Here is a 23,075-nt window from a genome sequence, read left to right as displayed (position 1 = left end):
TTTGATTGCTTGCTTTTCGGGCTGCATCACTACTGCAACAAGTTTAACACCTGCTGCCACGTTCAGCCACGGATTTCCATGCAAATTTGCATAAATTAATCAATTTTCTATAATGCGCTCAAGGAATTCGAAAAAATAAAATAGATTGTCAAAACAATCATGTAATAAACACAATGACTTTTACAAAACATGTATGTTTTGCACAATTTGCTCATATACGCTATATATAAATAGAAAAGGTGTACTTTGAAAACGGGCGTCTGCTTGGAACTAATTTATGCAGTTATTCTGTGTTTAATACGGATCTATACTGGTTTTGTCAAAAAACGAACACTTTAAAATGTTACTAGAACATCTTTAGAACGTCACTTCTTATTAACATCTTGCACAACGGTATTCATGTGCAACAGACACGTTTTTTGAACCCTTACATCATTTTTTGCATTTTCCCCCCACCAAGATTAAACTCTAGTTCATATTTGAGCCTTTCTGTCTTGCCCTTCTGTCTGACATGCAGTACTGAATTTTAATGAGTTCTATACAACAATTCTTCCATCTAGCCGTCATATGCAAGATAGTGCACACTGAGGAAAAATAACGGATGCAAAATCTAAGCCACGATACCGATACGCTTTTAATGCATTTTTAGGAACAATATGTTGATAACCCACCAATTAAGTAACCCGGTTTGTTTGTACCAAGAGACGTTATCGTATAATGCATTGTGCCAAGTAGGCTATAGTGCAACCAAGATTCCCACACCTTGTCTCCGAAGTCTTCTTTTCCTGAGCCCGAAGATTCTCACTTTGGAGAAGATATCGACCAGGTTTCCATTGCAGAGCCCCTTGTTCTTGCTCGGGCTTTTCCGCCTTCTGTGCGTAGAGGGCCGGTCTATATGCTGCTCCCGAGCCTGTCTTTTCTGCCGGATTAAACCGCTGGCAATCGCCGCTGCCATGTCTTAATAAACAAAACTGATCCTCCTTGCGCAAAGCACGGACGACATAAACAACCCCTTTTGCGAATGGGTTATTTACTATTGTCCCATGTTCGTGTCTGTAATATTGTGGAACTATCAGCGATAAAAGCTGATATTATCACCGAAAGTCCAAAAACGACATGCTAAATTCGGCATCAAGCTGTGCCTTGACATCCTTGAACAGCACTATTTATAAAACCACACGGTATTGTCACTGTTATCATGTAACGCAGGAGACAACCCTTATTCACGCTGCTGTGACCCAAACTTATAAGGAATGGAATTTCTTGCTAATTACCATTGACGACATTTCTTATATTTGCAAAGAAAAAAGTCTAAACCCGGCGAAAATCACATTCCCATATGTCTGAAATTACTTTATTAATTGTATCTCTCGGTTATCGGAAATGCAGTAAAATTCAGAACGTTGGACAGCTATTTCCACGCCTGGGTGAACAGTCAGACAGCAACAAAAACATATTTCCCTGTAAATATTACTTGTGAAGGACGTCCGCCTGTCTCCCAGGTGGGACTGTGCGATTACCGTGTTCAGACTCACATATTCACCAAGTTTATAAGCCATCTGCTTTACTTCTTGTAAAATGGACGATTGTCGCCGAAGCTTCATTTCCCGAAGTGTCCATTTTGAGGAGTGGCAAGTAAAATAATAGGCTATGTAGAACACCGACACGATTTATAACTTCATATAATATTGCCCGCTTATTTACGCTCCAAAACTTATCCGAATGGATGCCAGGCACTCATTAAAATAATCTGTCTTCATATTCCAATTTGTCAATAGCACCACGATTTCCTTGTGAGTGCATACAGTTTCTTTGTTTTTCAGTTTTAAAAAAAACGTGCCGATTGTATAACAATTGGGAAAAAGAACTAAAGCTGAGCTGGGACTTTACGGAATGACGTCGCACTGGTGTGCCAGCAAAATACAACCAAATAAACTCAGGACACTTCTAGCATCGTTGAAAACAAAGCGACTTTAGGTATTTCATCAAAACCGCTCAGACCAAAAGTATGTAGCTGTAGCGAAGAAAGGAGCGGGATTTCTACCGCGTGTATTCAATTCCGCGCGCAGACACATTTCGCCTGTAGGCTATTCCCAAAATCCGCGCCAGAAGAAAACAAAAAAGAGAAGTGTCACAGCTTTCTGTTTTCCCCCATGGATCAAAGCATCCTGTATATCAACAAGTCTTAGCGTATTGCTCCCGTTAAGAGCGGGGAACGCTCATGCTTCGTTTGCGCGCAATCGAAACCCTTTGCTTCAAGGAAGCACAGTGGTTTTGACTGTTGCTACGAGGTTGTAGTGAAATGTAACACTTGTAATGCTGCTTCGGTTGAGCAGGAAATAACGCCCCCACTCAAACGTGATAGGAGACGAGTATTGAGAACCTTTAACACCCAAAGCTCAGGACGTTGTTAAGGACGCCAAATAATATGTCAAGAGTTAGGATGGCAGTCTACTCATTAGTACTAGAACGACTTTCTAAGCATCAAAAACACAGCTTCTGACCGATATATGATCTTGTCATAATTTTACAGCTTTTCATTTACATTACATTTGTAATTCATTCAGGAGTAAGAGTAAGAATGTGCGATGCAGTTAAGGTGAGATATTTTACTGTGTCCTAGTTCAGGGAAAGTGACTGACACCTTGCACACTCGCTCGCATGGGTGGGGCAATGATTTCAGAACCTTGGTCAGTGCCATTAAATACAATGCACATGCAGACCGTAAATAAATCCAGCACACGAACTACATTGACACATTACCTATAAGGTAAAACCCTACTTTTCGGCACATTTATTGTTTTAATTATAACAAATGTTACGAATTCGTTGTGTTTATTTAACATGCAGCGACATGTATTCATGAAAATATATCACGGGGTGCCGTCTTCTGCTGGGGTAAAGTGGGTAGGCTATTTTCTCATTTGAATGAGAAGCATTTGAGGAGCTCGATCGGCGCCTACACAAACGCAAGAGAGCCATCTGCTGTTGGTCCCCATAATGCATTATCTTTCTCTGCTTGGGGATTTTGGAATTTGCTGTCAGGCTGCATCGAATCGCATTGCCCTGTTTACATTTTCTTCCAAAAGACTTAACCACAACTACGGTTGCCCCTAATTACATTTTAGCCAAACTCGTCGACATAACAATACCTATATTTATTTTCATGTTGACCTCCAGTAACCTCTTGGTGCTAAATGTGAATCTGCCGTTTTTGCATTACGTGAAATTCAATTTATTACCTGCGTGTCACGATAAACAGTTAAACAAATAGCCTATTGTGCAAACTGGGGGCACTTTACACATCGCCCTGTAATATACGACACATTTGTGTCTAATTCACCTTATACATTATATATTCAGTTAAATCAACTGGCAATCGGGATTAGACTTTTTATGAGACAAACATAGGTTACAAAGTTGCTGACTCAAAATTTAGCCTTAAATTATCCAAATAAATGACATTTAAATCAGAATTTCTTGAGTACACAGACAGCAGTCTGGAAACACAGGTCGGCGGAGACCTTGCATTAATTATTTTGACCAGCAGCGGACACTGTCCCCTCCACGATGACTTTATGTAGTGTTCTGCACATTAACAAAAAGTCCAATCATGCTCAGAGATTATTTTTGCAGCTCAGCAATACTGTTTCGTTTTTATCCTTATAGATGCATGATTTTTCATTACTAGAGGTTCAATAATACATCACTGTGCAGCTGAGAAACATGGTTGAGGGTCTATTTCATTTAAATTTCAGCTCATGAAATGTAAGGGGATTCTATTCATGAATTGAGAAAATCCCCAATGTTACTATTCCTTTTAAATTCACGAGTGTAAATTGAAATGAAAAAAACAAACAAACACAAAAACCGTTGTTGAAGTTGTTGCCCTAGGGCATTTGACATTCATCATCACTTTCAAATGCAAACAACAAACAAATTAAAATGAAAAAAATGTCTTGCCTTTGGTGATCAGGAAGAGGTTTCTGCAATTTCCCAATTATCATTTGCTTTGAGCTCAACGAGAAGCCCAAAAAATATTAGCATTGAACTCCAATGGTAAAATATATACTGGTAAAACATTATGGAGACTCAAACTATTTCCAGAAGCCAGCTTCATGAATAGCTTCACAAAGCAGGATAGCCAGCATATAAATAATCAAATCACTAATCATAAAAAACAAATCGGTATAGTGATTTATGGTCATTCAAATGGGTTTCTTGCCGTTGTCAGCAGGCATTGTTACACATTTGAACATGGTTGAAGTGCTATTTAAAACATTGTCAAAACAATATTTGCTTTTCATATGTTTTTCTTTCAACACATATGGAACATGTAATTCTTCAAAATATCAATTGGCAGTATGGTCTACTGGGTTTAAAAAAAATAGAAGATGAAAATAACAAAAGAAGCCTAAAATAATGAATAATTGAATAACTATCATTTCCATCTGTCTGTAATGGTTAAAGCAATTAAAGGTAACTGGTGTTAAAGGTAAATAGTATTCAGTTAATCTCAGTCACTGAGTGTAGAATGGAGAACAAGTAGCGGAAAGTAACCTCTGGCAGACTTTCCTCTGTGTCTACTCCCACGCGCCTGAACAGTGACCCTCTTCCAGAACTTGCTGTCATCAACACGACATAAAAAAAATGCAATATGCCTTTGCCACAGCCAAGGAATGCTCTGGAAGAGCCCGGAGGAGTCCTTCTCCTGCACTTCTCACAAAAGTTGAATACACAACACAATTTCAGGCTATATTGCCACAGCTTGGCAATCCCAGAAATATTTTCATTAAAAGAGAAAGAAAAAAGAATGCAGTATTAGATCAGGATGTTGTTTCATACAGCATGCACTGTGAGAGGTTATACAACAGCTGGATATATTTCCAGTGTTGTCCAGATGGTTATAACATACCCTGATAAACTTCTGAAATAGAAATAGCAGGGAAAGCAATTGCGTGATGCGTGTCTCACACTCAAGTCACTGAGCCATATTTTCTGGCCGGCCCCTGCCCAGTTGTGAGCTGGCTTGCTGTTGAATTTGTTTTCCGGACGATCCAGATGCCTCTGCTCATTTCAGGACTCATGGCATGCTAAAGTGTGAGGAGAGCTGCTGCTCAGGGTGTGTCAGTCAAGAGTAAGCAGCTCATTGCCAATTTGGTGTGGCTTATTGCAATTTTCCAGTCAAACAGGATCACAATCCACCCTTTTGCCATCCATCTGCTTAACCCAGGTCTAAGGCACAAGTTTCAGTAATTAACCATTTTCGTGGATAGTATGCTATTCAGTTTGTCTTTGATATACACTCAGTGACCACTTTATTAGGTAGACCTGTAGACCAGCTTGTTAATGCAAATATCTAGTCAGCCAATCATGTGGCAGCAACTAAATGCATTAAAGCATGCAGACATAGTCAAGAGGTTCAGCTGTTTTTCAGATTAAATGTCAGAATGGCAAAGAAATGTGATCTAAGTGACTTTGACCATGAAAGGAATGTGTTGGTGCCAGACAAGATGGCTTGAGTATCTCAGAAACTGCTGATCTCCTGGGATTTTCACACACAAAAGTCTCTAGAGATTGCAGAACATGATGCAAAAACAAAAACAGAAACGCCTTGTTAATGACAGAGATCCAAGGACAATGGCCAGACTGGTCAAAGCTGACAGGAAGGTGACAGTAACGCAAATGACCACACATTACAACAGTGGTATGCAGTGGTAACTCTAATGACATTCTCCCCTATCTCTAATGACATTCTCCCTTTTCTCTCCTCTCTAATCAACACCTCCCTCTCTTCCGGCACCATGCCCTCTTCCCTGAAGAGGGCCAGAGTCACTCCCCTGCTCAAAAAACCTACTCGACCCCTCTGCTCTGAACAACTACCGGCCTGTCTCTCTTCTTCCCTTTCTCGCTAAATCTCTGGAACAGGCGGTCCGCTCCCAACTGTCCACTTATCTTCTTCACAACAATCTCCACAATCCCAACCAGTCCGGCTTCAAGAGTGGCCGCCCTGCTCGCGGTCACTGAGGCACTCCACTCTGCTGAAGCCAAATTCCTCTCCTCTGCCCTCATCTTCCTCGACCTGTCGGCCGCCTTCGATACAGTCAACCATGAGATTCTGCTCTCATCGCTGTCTGGGATGGGTGTCACAGGATCTGCACAGGTGACTTGGAGGGGCTCAGTCTCTGACCCTCACCCCCTACAAACTGGAGTCTTGCAGGGGTCAGTTCTTGGTCCTCTCCTCTTCTCGCTATACACCATGTCTCTTGGTTCTGTTATCTCTATCTCTCCCAAAGGCTTTTCTTACCACTCTTACACCAATGACACACAACTCTTTATTTCCTTCCCCCTGATACCCAGGTCACCACACAGATCTCTGCCTGCTTGGCTGATATATCTGCGTGGATGACTTCCCACCACCTGAAGCTTAACCTTGCCAAAACTGAGCTTCTCTACATCCCTGCTAAGTCCTCTCTGACAATCGACCTCTCACTGACTGTTGAGGACTTTGTAGTTCCTCCTCCCATACGGCAAAGAATCTTGGGGTGACTCTTGATAACTGCCTCACCCCAGCTCCACAAGTATCCTCCACTGCCAGAACCTGCAGGTTCTTCCTCTACAATATACGCCGTATCCGTCATCTCCTAACGGAGAAAGCCACCCAGCTCCTAGTCCAGGCGCTCGTCATTTCCCGCCTGGATTACTGCAACTCCCTCCTAGCCGGTCTCCCAGCTTGTGCTATCAAGCCCCTCCAGCTGGTCCAGAATGCTGCAGCCCGCCTGATCACCAGTCAGCCCAGGTCGGCTCATGTCACCCCGCTCCTCATTGGCCTCCACTGGCTTCCTATTGCCACACACATCCGATTCAAGGCCCTAGTGTTGGCATTTCAGGCTGCTAAGGGGACTGCCCCACCTTACATACAATCCCTGATCACTCCCTACTCCCAAGCTAGACCATTCCGGTCTGCCACCTCTGGTCGCCTTATAGTTCCCTCTCTACGAGCACCTGCACGTTCGCGGTCACGTTTTCCATTCTGGTTCCTCAGTGGTGGAATGACTTGCCTACCACTGTCAGGACAGCAGAATCCCTCCCCCTATTTCGACGCAGACTAAAAACACACCTTTTCAAACTCTACCTTAGTCCTCCCTCCTCATTTCCCCCACCCACCTTTCTGATATCCCTTTCCCTCTTGTCTAAGAAAAAAAAAAGATTGCACTTATGATGACTATATGTTTAGAACAGCATTTCATGTGTATTTTACTAGTTATGGATGTGATGCTTTAACTTGTGGAAGAACCTATGCACTTGTAAGTCGCTTTGGATTAAAAGCGTCTGCCAAATGACAAAAATGCAAAAATGTAAGAGCATCTCTGAATATATAATGTGTGAAACCTCTAATGTGGATAGGCTACAGCAGCAATATAATTAATAAGTCTAAAAAATATGTTGAATAAATACCTAATCTACGGTCTAGTAAAGTGCTCACTGAGTAAAGTGCTCATTGAGTGTATACTTTACATTATAAAGTACATATAAAAAAGCCTGTAATTCCTGCACAGATCACCAAATATGGATGTATTCATTTCTAATCATATGGGCTGAAGTACAGAGCTAAAAATGTAAGGGGACTGCACTGCTGCAATTTCTTGCAGTGGTAACAACTATACTTTGTGAAGTGTTCCAATATATTGATAGTATATTATATTCAGGCATTATTTGGCAGTACTTTCGATTTTTTAAATGATACACAGAGCTCTTGTTGACTTTCTGTTGTTATACCTGAGTTATACATTACACTGTCATAGGAATTAAATTACATCTCTTGAATGTGATCGGACTGATTCACATTTAATAATTAAAGCTGTTTGAAGGAACATGCCACTTTAAAAAGTCAGGAAATTATAAGAAAGTCTATCTCAGCTGTGAAATGCCATAGAGCCCCAGTAACGTATGCAGTGATGAATTGGACTGGGCACATTCAGTAATGGCACATCAAGGACATAAATCTTGACTGACGGAATCTGATTAAAGCCATTTTTCATACCAATCCATTCTCGCACTATAGCAATTCTTCAGGAAAAATGAAACATCATTAGCACCGTCTATAATACTGAGAGCTATGGGAATTGCTGTTTTTACACCTTACCGGCTTACAGTATGATCACAGTTCATCTGATCACTTCACTACCAAGAACATGCGTACTGCAAACTAGGACTGCTCCACTGTTGTCCCAATTGGCTGTAATCCAGCCAGCTTCCAGACTCCCCTAAATCACAAAAACTGCTATAACTGAGGAAGAAGCCTGGATGAATTTGACAAAAGAAAGTACTTCACAGTGTCGACACCCCCACAGCAAACATATTATACAATAGCTCAATTTATGTTTTAGACATTAAGCAGTTTGTGTGCAATTGGCACAGTTTTTAAAGTGCAATCCATGCATACAGCTGAATAAACACAACTCAAGTACATTGTCCAAGAGTACCGTGGTAATGCTTTACCAAGATTTAGAGCCTGCAACCTCTGCAGTACACAAGCCCACTTCCCTAACTATTATACTACACTGCCACCAGTTTTTTTATGAGGTCCTTTTTGGATCATTGAGTCCTAAAACATTTAGACTCTAAAACAAACTTATATTCTCAACAAAGGGATTAGTTGCAAAGTGTTTAAGTACCAAACAGATTCCGGCAAACATTGTGCCCTCCAGGAGCTGGAAAGAAATTGGAACAGGGCAACTGCCTGCAGGTATACTACATCAACTGAATAGATGACAGAAACCAGAACGGGCACTGATTAAAGCGCACTGTAAAGAGAGATGGGCTGCTCTTAATGTCGCCATCTCTCACACAGCCAAGCTAATGGCCACAGCAAATTGTCCTCCTGTAGGGAGGGGCCTCTGGGCCTGTCCCATGGCCAGCTCCAAGCTACACTATTAACCCTTTGAAGAGTCAGTTTTCTGGATTTCTTTTTTCAAAATTCTAAGTCAGTGTTCCAGAACTCAGTTGCTTTCAGTTATCAGTCATGATTGTACTACATCAGTAGTAGAACAGTCAGTTGTCAGGATTCAAATGACATGTATGTGACCTCACACCTGAAAGAGTTAATCCCTCTCCGTGTCTATCTCACATCTGAATCACATCCATCTCCATCTAAGCTCCTGCCATGAAAGTGAGAATTTGTTTATATGGCAACGTCCTAATAACAGCTAACAGCTATAAACCCTTGTCTAATGTTTGGCACAGAACACAGAACACCTGTGCATCAACAGATATTCTCACTTATCCAAGCACGTAAAATAGATTTGATTGAATTTGTTTGTTATTATCAGAGATATAAATGAAATCGCCAAATTCATAGATAGGCAGTCAATCAATCTTGCATCACATAAAAATGTGTAATTCACAACCAAATTAAAATTAAGACTTAGAAAATTAAGAGTTAGAAACTTTGGTGCAGATGCCAAATCTGTTGCCAATTACATAGTGTTCTATTATTTATAACTCAGGGTGTGATCATCACAGAGACTTGGAAAATGGCTTAAATGAAACAAGACACTTTAAAACGCTTGGTTAGTTTATTGTGTTAGTTTATAGAATTTATGTGTAAAGTGCCCCAAATACAAAAAGTCTAGATGAGAATGCAGTTGTTTTTTTTGGTTTGCAATGACATCATGACAAACTATATTTCCTGGCTCATCTCTTTGACCAAAAGTGTGCAATATCTAAGTGATATGCAGATATATGCAAAATGTAAGCAGTGTACCTTGGTGTCCCTTAGTGTCTCCAAATCTATAATTCAAAGTTTCCAAATATATAATAGCTAATTCTGCATAATGTAAAAGAAATGTGACGCACTGTGGTACACATACCTAAATATGTTATCATTCAAACTTGTCAAGACACTTCAGTTGAAAGTATGTAATCTTTTCTTGCAAGGGGATTTCACAAACAATTTCATTGTGAGTGGTATGAATTACAAAGCATGCCACTATGAACCAGGATGCTGCTTAACTGCAATGGGTATGTTACCGTACTCCCATACTAAGAGCTACTTAGCCCCCAATAGAAACATACCTTGCATTATTAGCAAAGGCTAACAATTGTCAATGGCCAATGCGCATGTGAAATCAATGGTAGAATTATATATTTATTCCATATTAATCACAGATATTCATAGTAAAATGACAGATATTCATAGTAAAATGTATAATTACACAGTGATTCCTCTTTATTTCACTATTCAGTGAAAAAACGTTTTTTCACCGCTGTGAATACCTTCAGGCTATTTTTGGTGGTGAAATGTATGTAACCTAGAGTGGATGATTGCAAATAGACAGAATTATTAGTTCTAAGAACTATTACTAAATCAAAGTTACGGAAGGTCAAGTGGAAGATTTTTTTCTCACTGAAAATATTTTCTGTTTTTGAGTGGATACAGATTATTGTGGAAGTGCCTGGCACGCTTAGAAACACAATGGAGCCATAGCCAAAACACTTTCAAATTTGATCACAATATCACCAAATTTCATACTTCAAAAGGCAAGACAGTAGAATATCCCAAAAGAAAAAGCCTTGATCAAACGTAAAAATGTTAGATGAGCTCTAAGACGAAGAATGTAAACCTCACACAAGACCAAACTGACAAATTTACTTATTAAAGTGACTTTATATTGTTGAAAGCAGGGCTTTCAATTAGCAAAAGAGGCAGCATACCTAGTCAGTTGAACGGAGTAGGCGCATTAATAACAGTGTAAGATTTTGTGGATTAATAGCAAGTTTGACATATCATATTATATTGTCCCCCTTTGAATCTAAAAACCAGATATCCAAAATTCACATCTGTCTCACTTCATTGACACATGCATCTCATGCTCGTTTCACATCCGTCTCGTCAATCTACAGTGACGAAGCACAGCTGCCCTTCAAAAGAGACATTTTCTGAACAGGTAATAAGAAGCAAAAAATAACTGTCCTCGGCATCTGGTCAGATCCACTTTGGAACTGCCAATTGTGCATTTTGAGTTACTTTAATGCCACCCAACCCCATTTAACACTGGTAGAAAACATTACCTGTCCTACATTCACACATTTAACAGCCGCTCTATTCATTTTAACAGACAATCCATTTCTATTGTGGGACATTTTCAAGGAATTCAGATTAAGTGGCTTTCTAAAAGAGCAGTGCAGCAGCTGGGAATCAAACCAGTAACCAGCAAATGCTTCATTACTACTATAAAAGGAAAGCCATCATCTCTTACCAAGGACATAACAGACCTGTGTCAAATACATAATTGTTTTGGCACCCCTAACAATTATTGTATCAGCCTCCACACTCACATTGCTAGGTGATTTCAGTACCAAACTCATAAAACCATGTAAACTTCTTGTTTCCTACCATTTCCAGCAAGGTATATAGTGTCGTATTCAGGTGATGGACAGGAGTAATAACGTTGCATTCTCATAGCAGAATGAATATACAGATGTGTGTAATTACAGGATTTGGACTAGAGACAGATAAATCTACAATTGCGCTGGCTAACGGGGCTCAGATGGATCTCATTTTGAATTAAAGTTCCATTTTAAATGTGATTTCGTTTGGTTAGAAACTCTAGGATGAGTAATCCTTTTTGGACATTTTAGGCATGCTTTCTAAAAACATACTCTTATATAGTATGTGAATAAAACACACATAAAGGTTCATTTTCTTTACATTTTGTATCATAAAATCTGTTTCAATAGAAAAATAAGCTTGTCTGATCATTCATGTGGCTGGACAAAAAGCTTATAGGACTAGCACAGAATAGGTGGAAATTGCCCTCTGGGGAGTGGGGGGGGGGGGGGGGGGAGTGGAAAGGTTTAAGTAGAGTTGTACACCAGCTCATTAATTAAAATATAAAATCAGCCAATGTGGCAGCAACTCAAAGCATAAAAGCATGCAGATGTGGTCAAGAGGTTCAGTTGTTGTTCAGAGATCAGAACAGGGAAGGAAAGTGAATATGTTTGACCATATAGTGATTTTTGATTGACTGGTTAGAGAATCTGTTCATCTCCATGCACCACCGTCTCTTGAGTTAACAGAGAATGGTGCAAAAACAAAACATTGAAGTGAGCGGCAATTCTGAGGGTGAAGACTCCTTAATGAGAGAGGTCACAGAAGAGAGGTCAAGCTGACAGGAAGGGTGTAGTAACTCAAATAAGCTCATTACAACAGTGGTATGCAGAAGAGCATCTCTAAACACACAGTTGATGATGAGCCACTGCAGCAGAAGACCAATAAATCAAATGCGTCTTATAAATATGTAATAAAGTAGTCACTAACTATACTTTCAGCAAGCTTCTTTGTCCTCTTCAATGTACAGTACATGCCAGAGAAGTACACAGACATAAAATGCAAAAGCTGTTTCTTTCAAAGTGATGTCCAATTGATGAGACATTGCTTTCGGGAAAAGACTATTTGAAGTAGATAAGGTAGATCGAATTTTAAGGTTGAATTTTAATTGAATTGAATCGGTTTTTGACAGAGAAAATCCGAATGAATAACATATGTGTAAATGTGCCAGAGTCAGATCTAAGCTCTGGTATAAGCAAAGGGAAACAATAGCTCTGTCTCAATACATAACACTCAGGCTTTTAGCTGAAGCTCCTGTCTCTCTACACCACTTACAATATATATTTACTTTACATACAATTAATTTATATGGTTGGACATTACACCATAGTAATTCAGGTTAAGTGCCTCACTCAGGAATTAATCAAACCCGCAACATCTGCATTTCAAGCTCAGTACTACAATAACCATGACATTAGACTGCTGTACTGCCCCATGTCATGTCAGCTAGAACTTTTCCCAATCAGCACTATTCTCTCTCACTAGTTGTGGGCTATTGTTTCAACGTATAAATGTATTGATGTTAGTGCAATACAAACAAACAAGATATGATATAGAATAGCTGCCATGATAATGTATTGGCATGTTGTGGTTATCCACTTCAGTTATTATTGCTACAAATATATTGAAAGAACTGACTGAGCTTAAACAGGAAGGAAGCGGTTATAGGCTTCTGGAAAATGCACTGTCCACAATTAGCAAAACTACAATGAAAAACAGCTGAAAACAACTGCCAGTTATCAAACATTAGTAAACTGAATATAATACTGAATTGTACAGTAAACTTATACAATACTGAATTTCCTACAGTGGTACAGTGGGTAGCAGTGCATTTCACACTTTTTTTTCTTCATATTTTAGAACCTTTTAAAGAGCTCCAATGAATGCAAATCAGTCATTCAGAGGAATGGTTTTCAATTTGAATAGAGATAGAAACCTATTCACCAACCATAGCCTAGAAAGGAAATCTGAGACTGTAAAATGCACACCAATTACATGTAATTTGTCTCACAGCTGTATCAACGATTTATTTAGTTTGTTAAATGATAGGCAGTCTATTTAATCTCCAATTAAAGCAGAGTTATAAAGGTAATTTGTGATCTGTGATCAAGTAATTACGCTTAGCTCATGAATGCATATTTTATGATTTCTGCATTTTAAAAAACCCCTCAAAATTAAGTCAAAGTAAAAGGCCTTGCACTAAGCCTTTTGCAGGGTTTTAAATCAATCACATTTACATAGAAAAATGTATTACTAATGACTGAAATGTATCTAAAACTGCTGAAGGAATAGCTTGATGATCTGGAGGGGCTGAAAGCATTTTGTTTTTCACATAGCTTGAGTTTAACTATGCCCTGTAACGTCTGGAATGTACTGTAATGACATCACATATCCACTAGAGGGAAGCCAAGAGCACTTCCTGTGATGTCCCTGCCTATTGAAAGTACCTTGAGTGAAGGCTGAAAGAAGCATTTTCTTCTCTGAATGGGTAGAGAAACTTTGCCAAACCATTCATGAAGATTTCAGTCAAATGAAGCCCACACAAGCAGAACAATTATTCATATGTCTTCTCCAATGCTAACAATGACTTACTTCATTATAATTTACAATGTCCAGAATTTTATAAAAATGTATACTGTAGTTTATACATTTATACATGTATACTGCAATGGTCCAGCCAGCAGCCTTGATACAAATCTTTGTATCTATTTAATTCATTGACTTTTTAAAAGCAATGTTCTTTGTTCTTCTTCCTCACCACCACCCACTGATTTGGAGAACATATTTGTTATTACTTTGGTCTTTCTTCAGGTGCTTTATAGACACTGTGTCTCTCTGGAGTTCAACCCTCACCCCGTGATCATTTATCCAGCCAATATGTGATATTATTCTATGCTGCATCTCTACAATACAGATGCAGCAGCAAAAACACAAAGAACAATAACAATAATGACACCCATAACACAAATATTAGTAGTCCAAACCGCAAGAGCAATAACATCCACAAAACAAATGTACCTTGACCCTCCCCTCCCCACCTTGTTTTAATCTGACAGATGATATTAAACATTTTCTCAGGGCAAAAATTTGATGTAGAATTTCATAAGAAACAATTTATGTTGTGATTTAGATGGAGAAAGTGAAAAACAAGGCAAAGAAAAGTGCTGTAGTAAAATATCAGTTAGGCCTCAAGAAAGCAGCAATAGATGCTGAGGACAACACAGATGCCCTCAAGTGGCCACAGCTTGCTACTCCATTCAGAATTCTGAGGGAAAGATGATAAAATATTTTGTAATCAACTGCATTCAGAAGCCGTTTATATATCAAGAGATGCTGGAGAACATCCAGCGTAGGGAACCTAATGAAATCAAGCTAGTGAATGAGGTGAATAGCCAGGAATCTGATAACGTACATTTATAAAATTATAATGACAAAGTCATTCTAATGTAAAAGACTAAGGAAGCTAGTTTCTTCCCTTATTTGCATTCCATCCTTTTTTACGGTGAAATGTTCAATCAGTCTGGTACCACTGTTTTAGTGACAACGGTTCCTTATTTTGAAACATGTGGGGAGACAAAACAAGTGTGGGGGGACCTCACCCTCTATACATTTTAGCTCTATACAATTGCACAGATTACATTAATCAGGCAAAAATTGGTATTCTTTTCACGGCAAGGGTACAGACAACCAAATCCACAATACATTTTTATTCCAGAAACATCAATCATTCAAATCTGGGAATTTTCCAATTTAAAAATCCGGGAAAAATCTGAACTGTCCTTTTTAAAAAATCTGGGAATTTTTCATTACATTACACTACAAAGCATTTAGAAGACGCTCTTATCCAGAGCGACATACAACGAAGTGCAGATCGAACACAGGAAAAAGTGTGAAGAGGATCCTAGAGGACAGTACGGTTCCGAGTCCTAGCGTGACCATACAGATACAATTGGAATAATTGGTTAAATTGGGTATTTGGTTAAAACAACAATGCTGAGCCTTAATATGCTGAGCCTTAATAATGTTAAATAATATTAATAGTCCATAATATGGATTACTGTAGTTTCTAATACAGTCACTGCTTCATATATGCATATATGCACATCAGTACTGATAACAATATGATAGAAACAACAACTATTACATCTTTTTGCCACTATACTACATCAGTGTTTAAAGTTTCACAGTCAGGTTAATTATACATTTGCAGATCAAGTATGAGCCAGCATTTGGATATTTTTATAAACAGTAAAAAAGATATTTGTAATTCTATAATAAACATTAAATAATACTGTATATATAGTATTGTCCTATTTGTTCATAGTCTAAAGAACACTAAATAAGTCTGAAGTATACTTCATCACCAAACGGCAGTAGTCAAAAGCTCATTTAAGTATTGAGACAATGCAGTACTGTGCATGCAATGGGAGAATGTATCACTTTCACTGTTTATTTCTCCCTTATACCATAGGAAAAGGATTGTCAACTCTGGCTCTCAAATACAAATCCAGCCCTGGTTTCATTTTCTTCCAGGTAGTGTTAGTTCTGGGCTCATTTCAATCACTTATTTTATCTTTTCCTGTCTCCTTGTTCCTTTCCTGACATGAAAATTGCCACCTTAACGACATTCCAACCCAGTGAGCTAGGAGCCAGGAACTAGGAAGTGGAAGTATTTTTTCAGAATGTGTGACAAAAATGATTGATCTGTGGATCCGCCTGTCCCCATCTGCCACGCATCTGCTGCATCTGTAACTGACATGGCTTCAAACTGACTTTTGAAGGAGCAAGCATTTGCCTAAATCAAGTTTTCTTGATTCCCCTGTCTTCACATCCTTCTCTTGCTTCTTTTCCTTGCCTCTACTGATAGGTGGAGCTAGGAGCAATAAAAGTATGCCGGAAAGGAAGAAGGTGAAAAATAATCTCTTCACACCTGACTCCCAGGTAAAGGGAGGGTGGAAAACCAGGAGGTCTTGACCCTCAATGGTTGCTCATCCCTGCCATTAGAACCTTTTGCTGTTCTTTTCTCCATGACTAACTGAAAACACTACACAGATACATCAGAGGAGTATCACATATAGTATATTGCAGTTTCAGTCAAATTTCCCCAAAACCCATTTTCCTTCACTCTCAATAAGCTGCAGTGAACGGTTTACTTTTCTACTTCAAAGGAAAAAACAGGCACCGAGTTCACCCTTGTGGATACCAAGTGAAACTAGCTTAGCGCAATTTCAGAAAAAAATCGTTCTCCATTATCCTTCTCTGCATATGCCAAAGGGGTTCATTTACATATATGTAAACCAGGATTCTAGGCCTGAGTAATTAAACTATGAATCATTTTGAGTTACTGTAACATATCACTTAGAAATAAGCTGTCCAGAACTAAACATTGATGCTAATAGAGCCTATTTGTGCATGTACAGCACATGCCAGGAGTCCTAGAGGTTTGTATTATATTAGGGAAAATTATATTTAGTCATTGGACCCCCCCCCCCCTAAAAAAAAAAAATCAGGCATCTAGACCAGTACATCACAATCTGCCCCCCCCCTCTGTAAACAACTCTGGTGTTTGAAATACACAGCTGCAGTGGTAAATCTTGGCATGTCATGTAACATACTGTATTTGACAGCAGCGTATTTTTACCAATATAAATATAAATTAAAATGACAGGAGTTGAAATTGCTTTAGTATATTGTCCCATATATTGTAAAAGCATATATTGAATGCATGTGCATACAGTATAGCGTGATAATATCTTTATATTTTTTCTAGATATTCTATTTCTGGAAGGGTGTTCACACGCAGATATCTGTCCTCCATTGCTCCCTTGTTGTTATGATTTTCGTGGGCACAGGGGAACGCAGGGACGCAGACCCTTTCGGCGGGTCTCCTTTTCCGACATGCCCATTCCGCCACTTCCTCCGCGCACACGGGGGATACCCATATCCGCAGGACGGCGGATCCTCTCATTGGCGAGAGCGGGATTTGCTGACTCATAGCAACACTCCCCACCCCCGTGCCCACCTACATCCCTTTAATTGATAAAACAGTCAGAGTCCTTCTGCGCTGGGAACCTCGCGTTGCTAGGTAACTGCTGGCACGGTCTCCCTCCAGCTCCTCCCCCGCTGTGCCCCCCCCCCCCCCCCCCCAAGGGATTTCTGGAAAGTTCACGGGCACGTCTCGCGCAGAGCCAGTGTCCGTAGGTGCCCGGCCAAGCTGGCCTTTTCAGGGAGCGCAGGCCTCGAAATCCACCAGCTCCCTGTTAAAAAACACTGAGGGAAGCAAGAGGCCTGATCTGATTCAGCTCAAATGGGCAGCACTCTCGATCTTTTATGGACACCAAGATCAGGCGTAACCGAGCTGGCATGACTTGCACGCGCATTACCCTTATGGGAATGTAAAGTGCTGAATATTTATAGTGTTTTGAAATGTAAAAATTAATATGGGTGGGGGTGGGGCATGTTATCTCAGGAGGTCCAGTCCACAGGTTGTTTGTGCTGAAGCGTCCCTGAGCAAGATACTTACTATGCCATCGGTGACTATTGCCATCGGTGCCTGAGTATGTGTATGAATGGGTGAATGAGAGGCATTAATTGTAAAGCGCTTTGCATAAAAGTGCTATATAATTGCAGTCCATTTACCATGTTATGAATTTATCAATACTTCAAAATATACTGTATACAACTCTACAAACTGGCGGCATGGATGGTGCAGTGGGTAGCACTGCCGCCTCACAGCAAGGAGGACCTGGGTTTGAATCCCCGTCGGCCGGGGCCTCTCTGTGCGGAGTTTGTATGTTCTCCCCATGTTTCCGTGGGTTTCCTATGGGTACTCCGGTTTCCTCCCACAGTCCAAAGATATGCAGGTTAGGCTGATTGGAGAGTCTAAATTGCCCATGGGTATGAGTGTGTGAGTGAATGGTGTGTGTGTGTCCCGCGATGGACTGGCGACCTGTCAAGGGTGTATTTCTGCCTTTCGCCCAATGTATGCTGGGATAGGCTCCAGCCCCCCTACGACCCTGTTCAGGATAAGCGGGTTAGGATAATGAATGAATGAATGAATGAATGAATGAACTCTACAAACTATTGTGACCATTTTTTGCAAACAGAATATTTACAGAGAGTCGATTATGTCATACAGACAGAAATACAGACTGTACAAACCTTCCTTCCAGTTCAGGCAGAGATGTGGCTATAAAACAGAATTTAAGGGCCGTCTGCACAGCGAACGGTAGACGGCAGGACAAAACCGGATTGTTTCCAATGAGATGATGATGGCAAAACAGTGGTAGGACGAACTCGCCGTCGAGATAAAATGAATTCTTATTTTTACCATCCACCACTGTGGCAAGGTCAAATACCGGTAAAACGGAAGTTGTATCTTCTTCAAAATGGATGACAACAAGCTAGTAGTTGAGATCGAAGGGATTCAATTTGGATCTTAATAAAAATGCTGCTTAATTCTTTTTGCTTTTCTGCATATTTGTAGTTTAGCTCACTAATTAAGTTAGCTGTAGCGAAGCTACTGATAAGCAGATGAGTTAAAGATTTTTGTGTTGTAAATCCCTTCCTATCATTGAAAAAGGCTCACCCACTGCATGTACAATAATTCAAGCTCATTGGTTTAAAATTGGTTCTAATTGCCATAGCCAATGGTGTTTCAATGTCAGCGTGTTTACAGAGAAGGGAGAGGGATAAACAATGTTGTGGTTTGATTATATATGTTGCTGCTATTCCTCTCTTGACTGTTATAAGTCTGAAATTACCTATTGTACCTTTAATTTTAGAATTTTCTTATTTTCTAGCAATGGCTAGATCTAGCTGACTATCAGCCAGCTATCATCTAGCGATCTACCCAGCTACTCGTTGCTAAGAAGAGAGAAAATATAGCTAGCTAGCTAACATAGCAGCCAGTTTCAGCAGGCTAATCAAACAAAACAAATAGTAGGTGGTCAAACTGTGAATGGTTCAATCTAAAATAAGAATGGAATCTCTCCTCGTCCAATCAGAGCTCTTTCACGAGCCTGTGGTGTTCTCCGTGTTTCTTCTGGGACTGCCGTACCAAACCCGTGTACTTCTTTTGAGTCTTTTCTCACCTTATATAAAGTAGCACAATAGCCAGCACTCTTTCGATCCTGCTCTGTTTTGCAAAGGTGCCCTTTGGTACATCGGTTTTCTGTATGGTGTGCACCATAAACTTGGCTACGGATGTAAACAATGCGACCACTGCGCTTGCCGCAACGGAAATTTCCGTACCTGCCGAGTTCGTCCTTGCCACTGTGCCATCTGCTGTCTTGCCATCTACCGTCCGCCTTGTGAACGGAGCCTGGTATATGCAAAGATGGTATATGCAAATTAATTATAAATGTGATTTATGTTTTATTTTTAGCTTTCATGCACACTGGACATCCTGCGCACATGGCTTCTGCCTGAGCTATGCATGTCATTGACCCTATTTGCATTAGGGTGAGTCCAAATTAAACATTGATGCAATTCATTAATATGACATTATGCAGATCTTACAGACAGCAACCAAAACGAATGGGTGGGACAAGAGGAAGAAGGCGGGACAGGTCGGGGCCATAAACCACTCCAATGCAGCAGCAAATGCTCTCTAATCTAATTCAGGAAAGAATGCATTCATAAACCATGAGTGCTGACTCTGCAGCACACACACACACAGTTTTCTATCCCAAGTGAGAAAAAAAGCATTTGAAGGCATACTATTCAGGATTTCTTTCCTTGCTTTCCATTAAAAACGAAAGGTGGCGCACAGCTAAAGTAAGGGACCTTGATACAGGCATCAGTTGCACACCAAGGACCAGGGTTTAATTCCTGGACCTGGGAAGGACTCAGCAAGGGGGGTTAGTGAGATTGCCGCATACAGCAGCACCCCGGTGCCTTGGAATCACGGTCACGGGCGGGACGATGCGGCTTGGAGAAGGCGTGTCGTTCTCAGGATCACAAGATCCATCCAGGCCACCGAAGGACGGGGTGTAGAGTGTATCCCTAGCAAACATATGGGTTATTGCAATAGATTGGGTACAATTAGCTATTAAAATTGGGGGAAAACGGAAAAAATATTTAACAAATCTAATTTCTTCTCAATTCCGCCTACACCCCCACAATGACGAAGCTCACCCACTGATAAAACAACTAGATACTTTGCTCTGGCTTATGTCGGTAGCTTTTTGACACTATAATAGCAAAAGCAGAAATGGAAAATCCCACCATGTAGCCAACCCAGGTAATGCATCGTTGATAATGACTCCTTTCATAATGCTAATGTGTAATATGCGTTAGGAAAAGAAACATTGGAGTGTGTAATACCCAAGGGGAAGTGTACAGTAATTTTACGTAATGAGCCATTTTTAATCCGAACTGTACCTGTAACAAATTACTATAGCACTGTGGCATTACAATACCGAATAGCCATTAGCACGCCAATGAAAAATGGAGCTGTTGCAGGTGTGTGTGTGTGTATAAGTGAGAGTGTGTATGTGTGATTGCGGATTTGTGCATGTGTGCATGCATGTGTGTCCTGTTTCATTTATCCAGCATAGTGAAAGCACCTTCACACACTATTTACCATTTTTACCTAACTCAGCTCTCTATGTGCGTGGCATACGGCTCACTTGTTCAGTTTCCCTGACTAATATTTGACTTGTAGCTTTCGAAACTGAAAGTAAACTGTCCCTCAGGGTTTGACTGGAATTCAATACCTGTCTGGAAATAACGATTTAGCATGACACACATTCAATATCTGTAATCACAATGACTGGCCCGAGATACCCTATGCATTAGCTGATTAATTAAACATCACAACTGCATCTGTGAAGTGGGTGAAAGTATTTAAGGAAACCTAATTAAGGGGTACACAAGCTAAAGCTGTGTTAAAAACAAAACAATGTGTGCCTTCATTGTAAAATAGTTGAAACTTAAAACAACTCTGCGTACGTATATATATTGTTTCCAATGTGAACAGTAATACATGTCCATTGTACAACATCAGAGAAAGACCGCCTTTAAAACATGTCTTGTTGTCAAAAAACCATTCCTCAGCAAGAAATATCAAGCATTTCATTACAAATTAATTTGAACTAAGTGTTAATGTTTTCCTTCAACACTAAATATATACAGTACTGTAAGAATTAGGTCTCATTACAGCCTATTTTTGGAATAGGTACATAAATGTATTACATGAACCAATGACCCTTAACAATATCTGTTCAGTAACCTGTATGGGTGAGAAAGAAATGGAGCCAACAACATATACTGAATCCAATGTGTACTCAATCCCAGTGTAAGTGCACCATTAATCAGGGAATTAAACAAGCCGATTTGGTCTACACTAATTTAGCATGCTGTCAAGAAGTGCTGTTGCTAAAAGGTTATTACAACACTTCGTATTCTCACATTTAATTTAATTTGGAGCAGTGGTATCCCATAGTCTTAGAGTAGAAATACTTCATTATCAGAAGCAATTTACATTATCTGTGAAACAGATTACTATGCAATTATTAATTTGATAAAATCTGCTCTAAGTGACGAACAGGTTAGCAGGACTACAGGTGCAAACATGATGTGGAATAATGGTAAATTCTGGAATATTTTATGGATTGCCATTGTATTGTAAATTTGCCAGTGAAGAATAGCTTTCTATGCAAGTTGCCATTTAAAAAGAAAATATGGTGGAATGAGTACTGTACTGTAAAATCCTACATTTTCACACTTCTACTTCCACAATGGATGCGCTGATGTTTTCCTGCTCAAATGAGATTGGGAGTTCCTACTTCTAGCTCCTGGAAGGAACATTTAATGGGTTGGAATGTCCTTAAAGATGGCAGACCTGGACAGATTACCGGGTCCTGAGCAAGTAAAAGAAAAATGAGGAGAAAAGTTGGATTGAGGCTGTGGCGTTTTTTTCCTTTTCCAAAGTCTGACAACTTTTCAGAGATATCAGGATATCAGGACTTTTCAGAGATATCAGGACAGACCTCATCACCAACTGACCTTTATTACCATCTCCAATGACACTTAAGTCTGTCCAAATGTAACTATTTAGCTAAGGCTGAAAGTCGTCTACTCACTTCATGTCTGCCAATAAACAACGTAAGCATATTTAATTGCCTAGAACTACACCATAAGCCTATGTAAGCTTGTCAGCTAACGTTATTTTAGTTTGGTTAATGGTAACGTTACTAGACTAACATTAAACTACAGGCTTACTTTAGCTAACTTTTGCAAGCTATTGCCGTACTCCATCTAGCTTGATTTAATAACTTCCTCATCTTGGTAGTGATAATTAAAACTAGTGACTGGTTCTCTTTTGCCATAGGAGACTAGCCTTGTGAAAATATTTCCTCTGTACAGCAAGTCCAAAAGTAAATTATATCAAGCAGGCGATCTCTACTTGAAAAATGTGTATGGTTGGCTGGCCTCACTGCAGCTAAAAAGATGCTTGCACATAGGTGGAATTCACCACACTCTCTGTCCTGGTCTCATTGGGTAAATAGCTTCATCCGAATTGGAGCTAATCAAAAATTTGATGCCACATTTAGCGGCTGCTACAGGAGGTCCTGGGAGGGCTATGGCAGGGGATAGATTTGTGTGTGTGGGGGGGGGGGGGCTTTATACTTAGTACACAGTACTTTCAAGTACTGTTCCCATGCAAACAGGCACGACT

The 23,075-nt window shown here is 39.9% G+C and overlaps 1 protein-coding gene across 2 annotated transcripts in view; it reads right to left on the bottom strand.

Annotated features, from left to right (window-relative positions):
• LOC133124141 (fibroblast growth factor 14) overlaps window positions 1-23,075 on the bottom strand; it is a 150,941-nt gene that overhangs the window by 45,794 nt on the left and 82,072 nt on the right. The window contains exon 1 of one of the 2 annotated variants that reach the window (XM_061235080.1): window positions 763-955. The exons of the other annotated variant lie outside the window; for it this stretch is intronic. Within the exon in view, the coding sequence (XP_061091064.1) occupies window positions 763-955 (193 nt within the window). Of the gene's footprint in view, window positions 1-762; window positions 956-23,075 lie in introns of those variants that run through there. 2 annotated transcript variants of the gene reach the window in all.

Source organism: Conger conger, chromosome 3 (assembly GCF_963514075.1).
Source record: "Conger conger chromosome 3, fConCon1.1, whole genome shotgun sequence".
In the NCBI taxonomy this organism is placed as follows: domain Eukaryota; kingdom Metazoa; phylum Chordata; class Actinopteri; order Anguilliformes; family Congridae; genus Conger; species Conger conger.
Note: the sequence above shows the minus strand (reverse complement) of the source record. Positions and strands in the feature narration are given on the sequence as shown.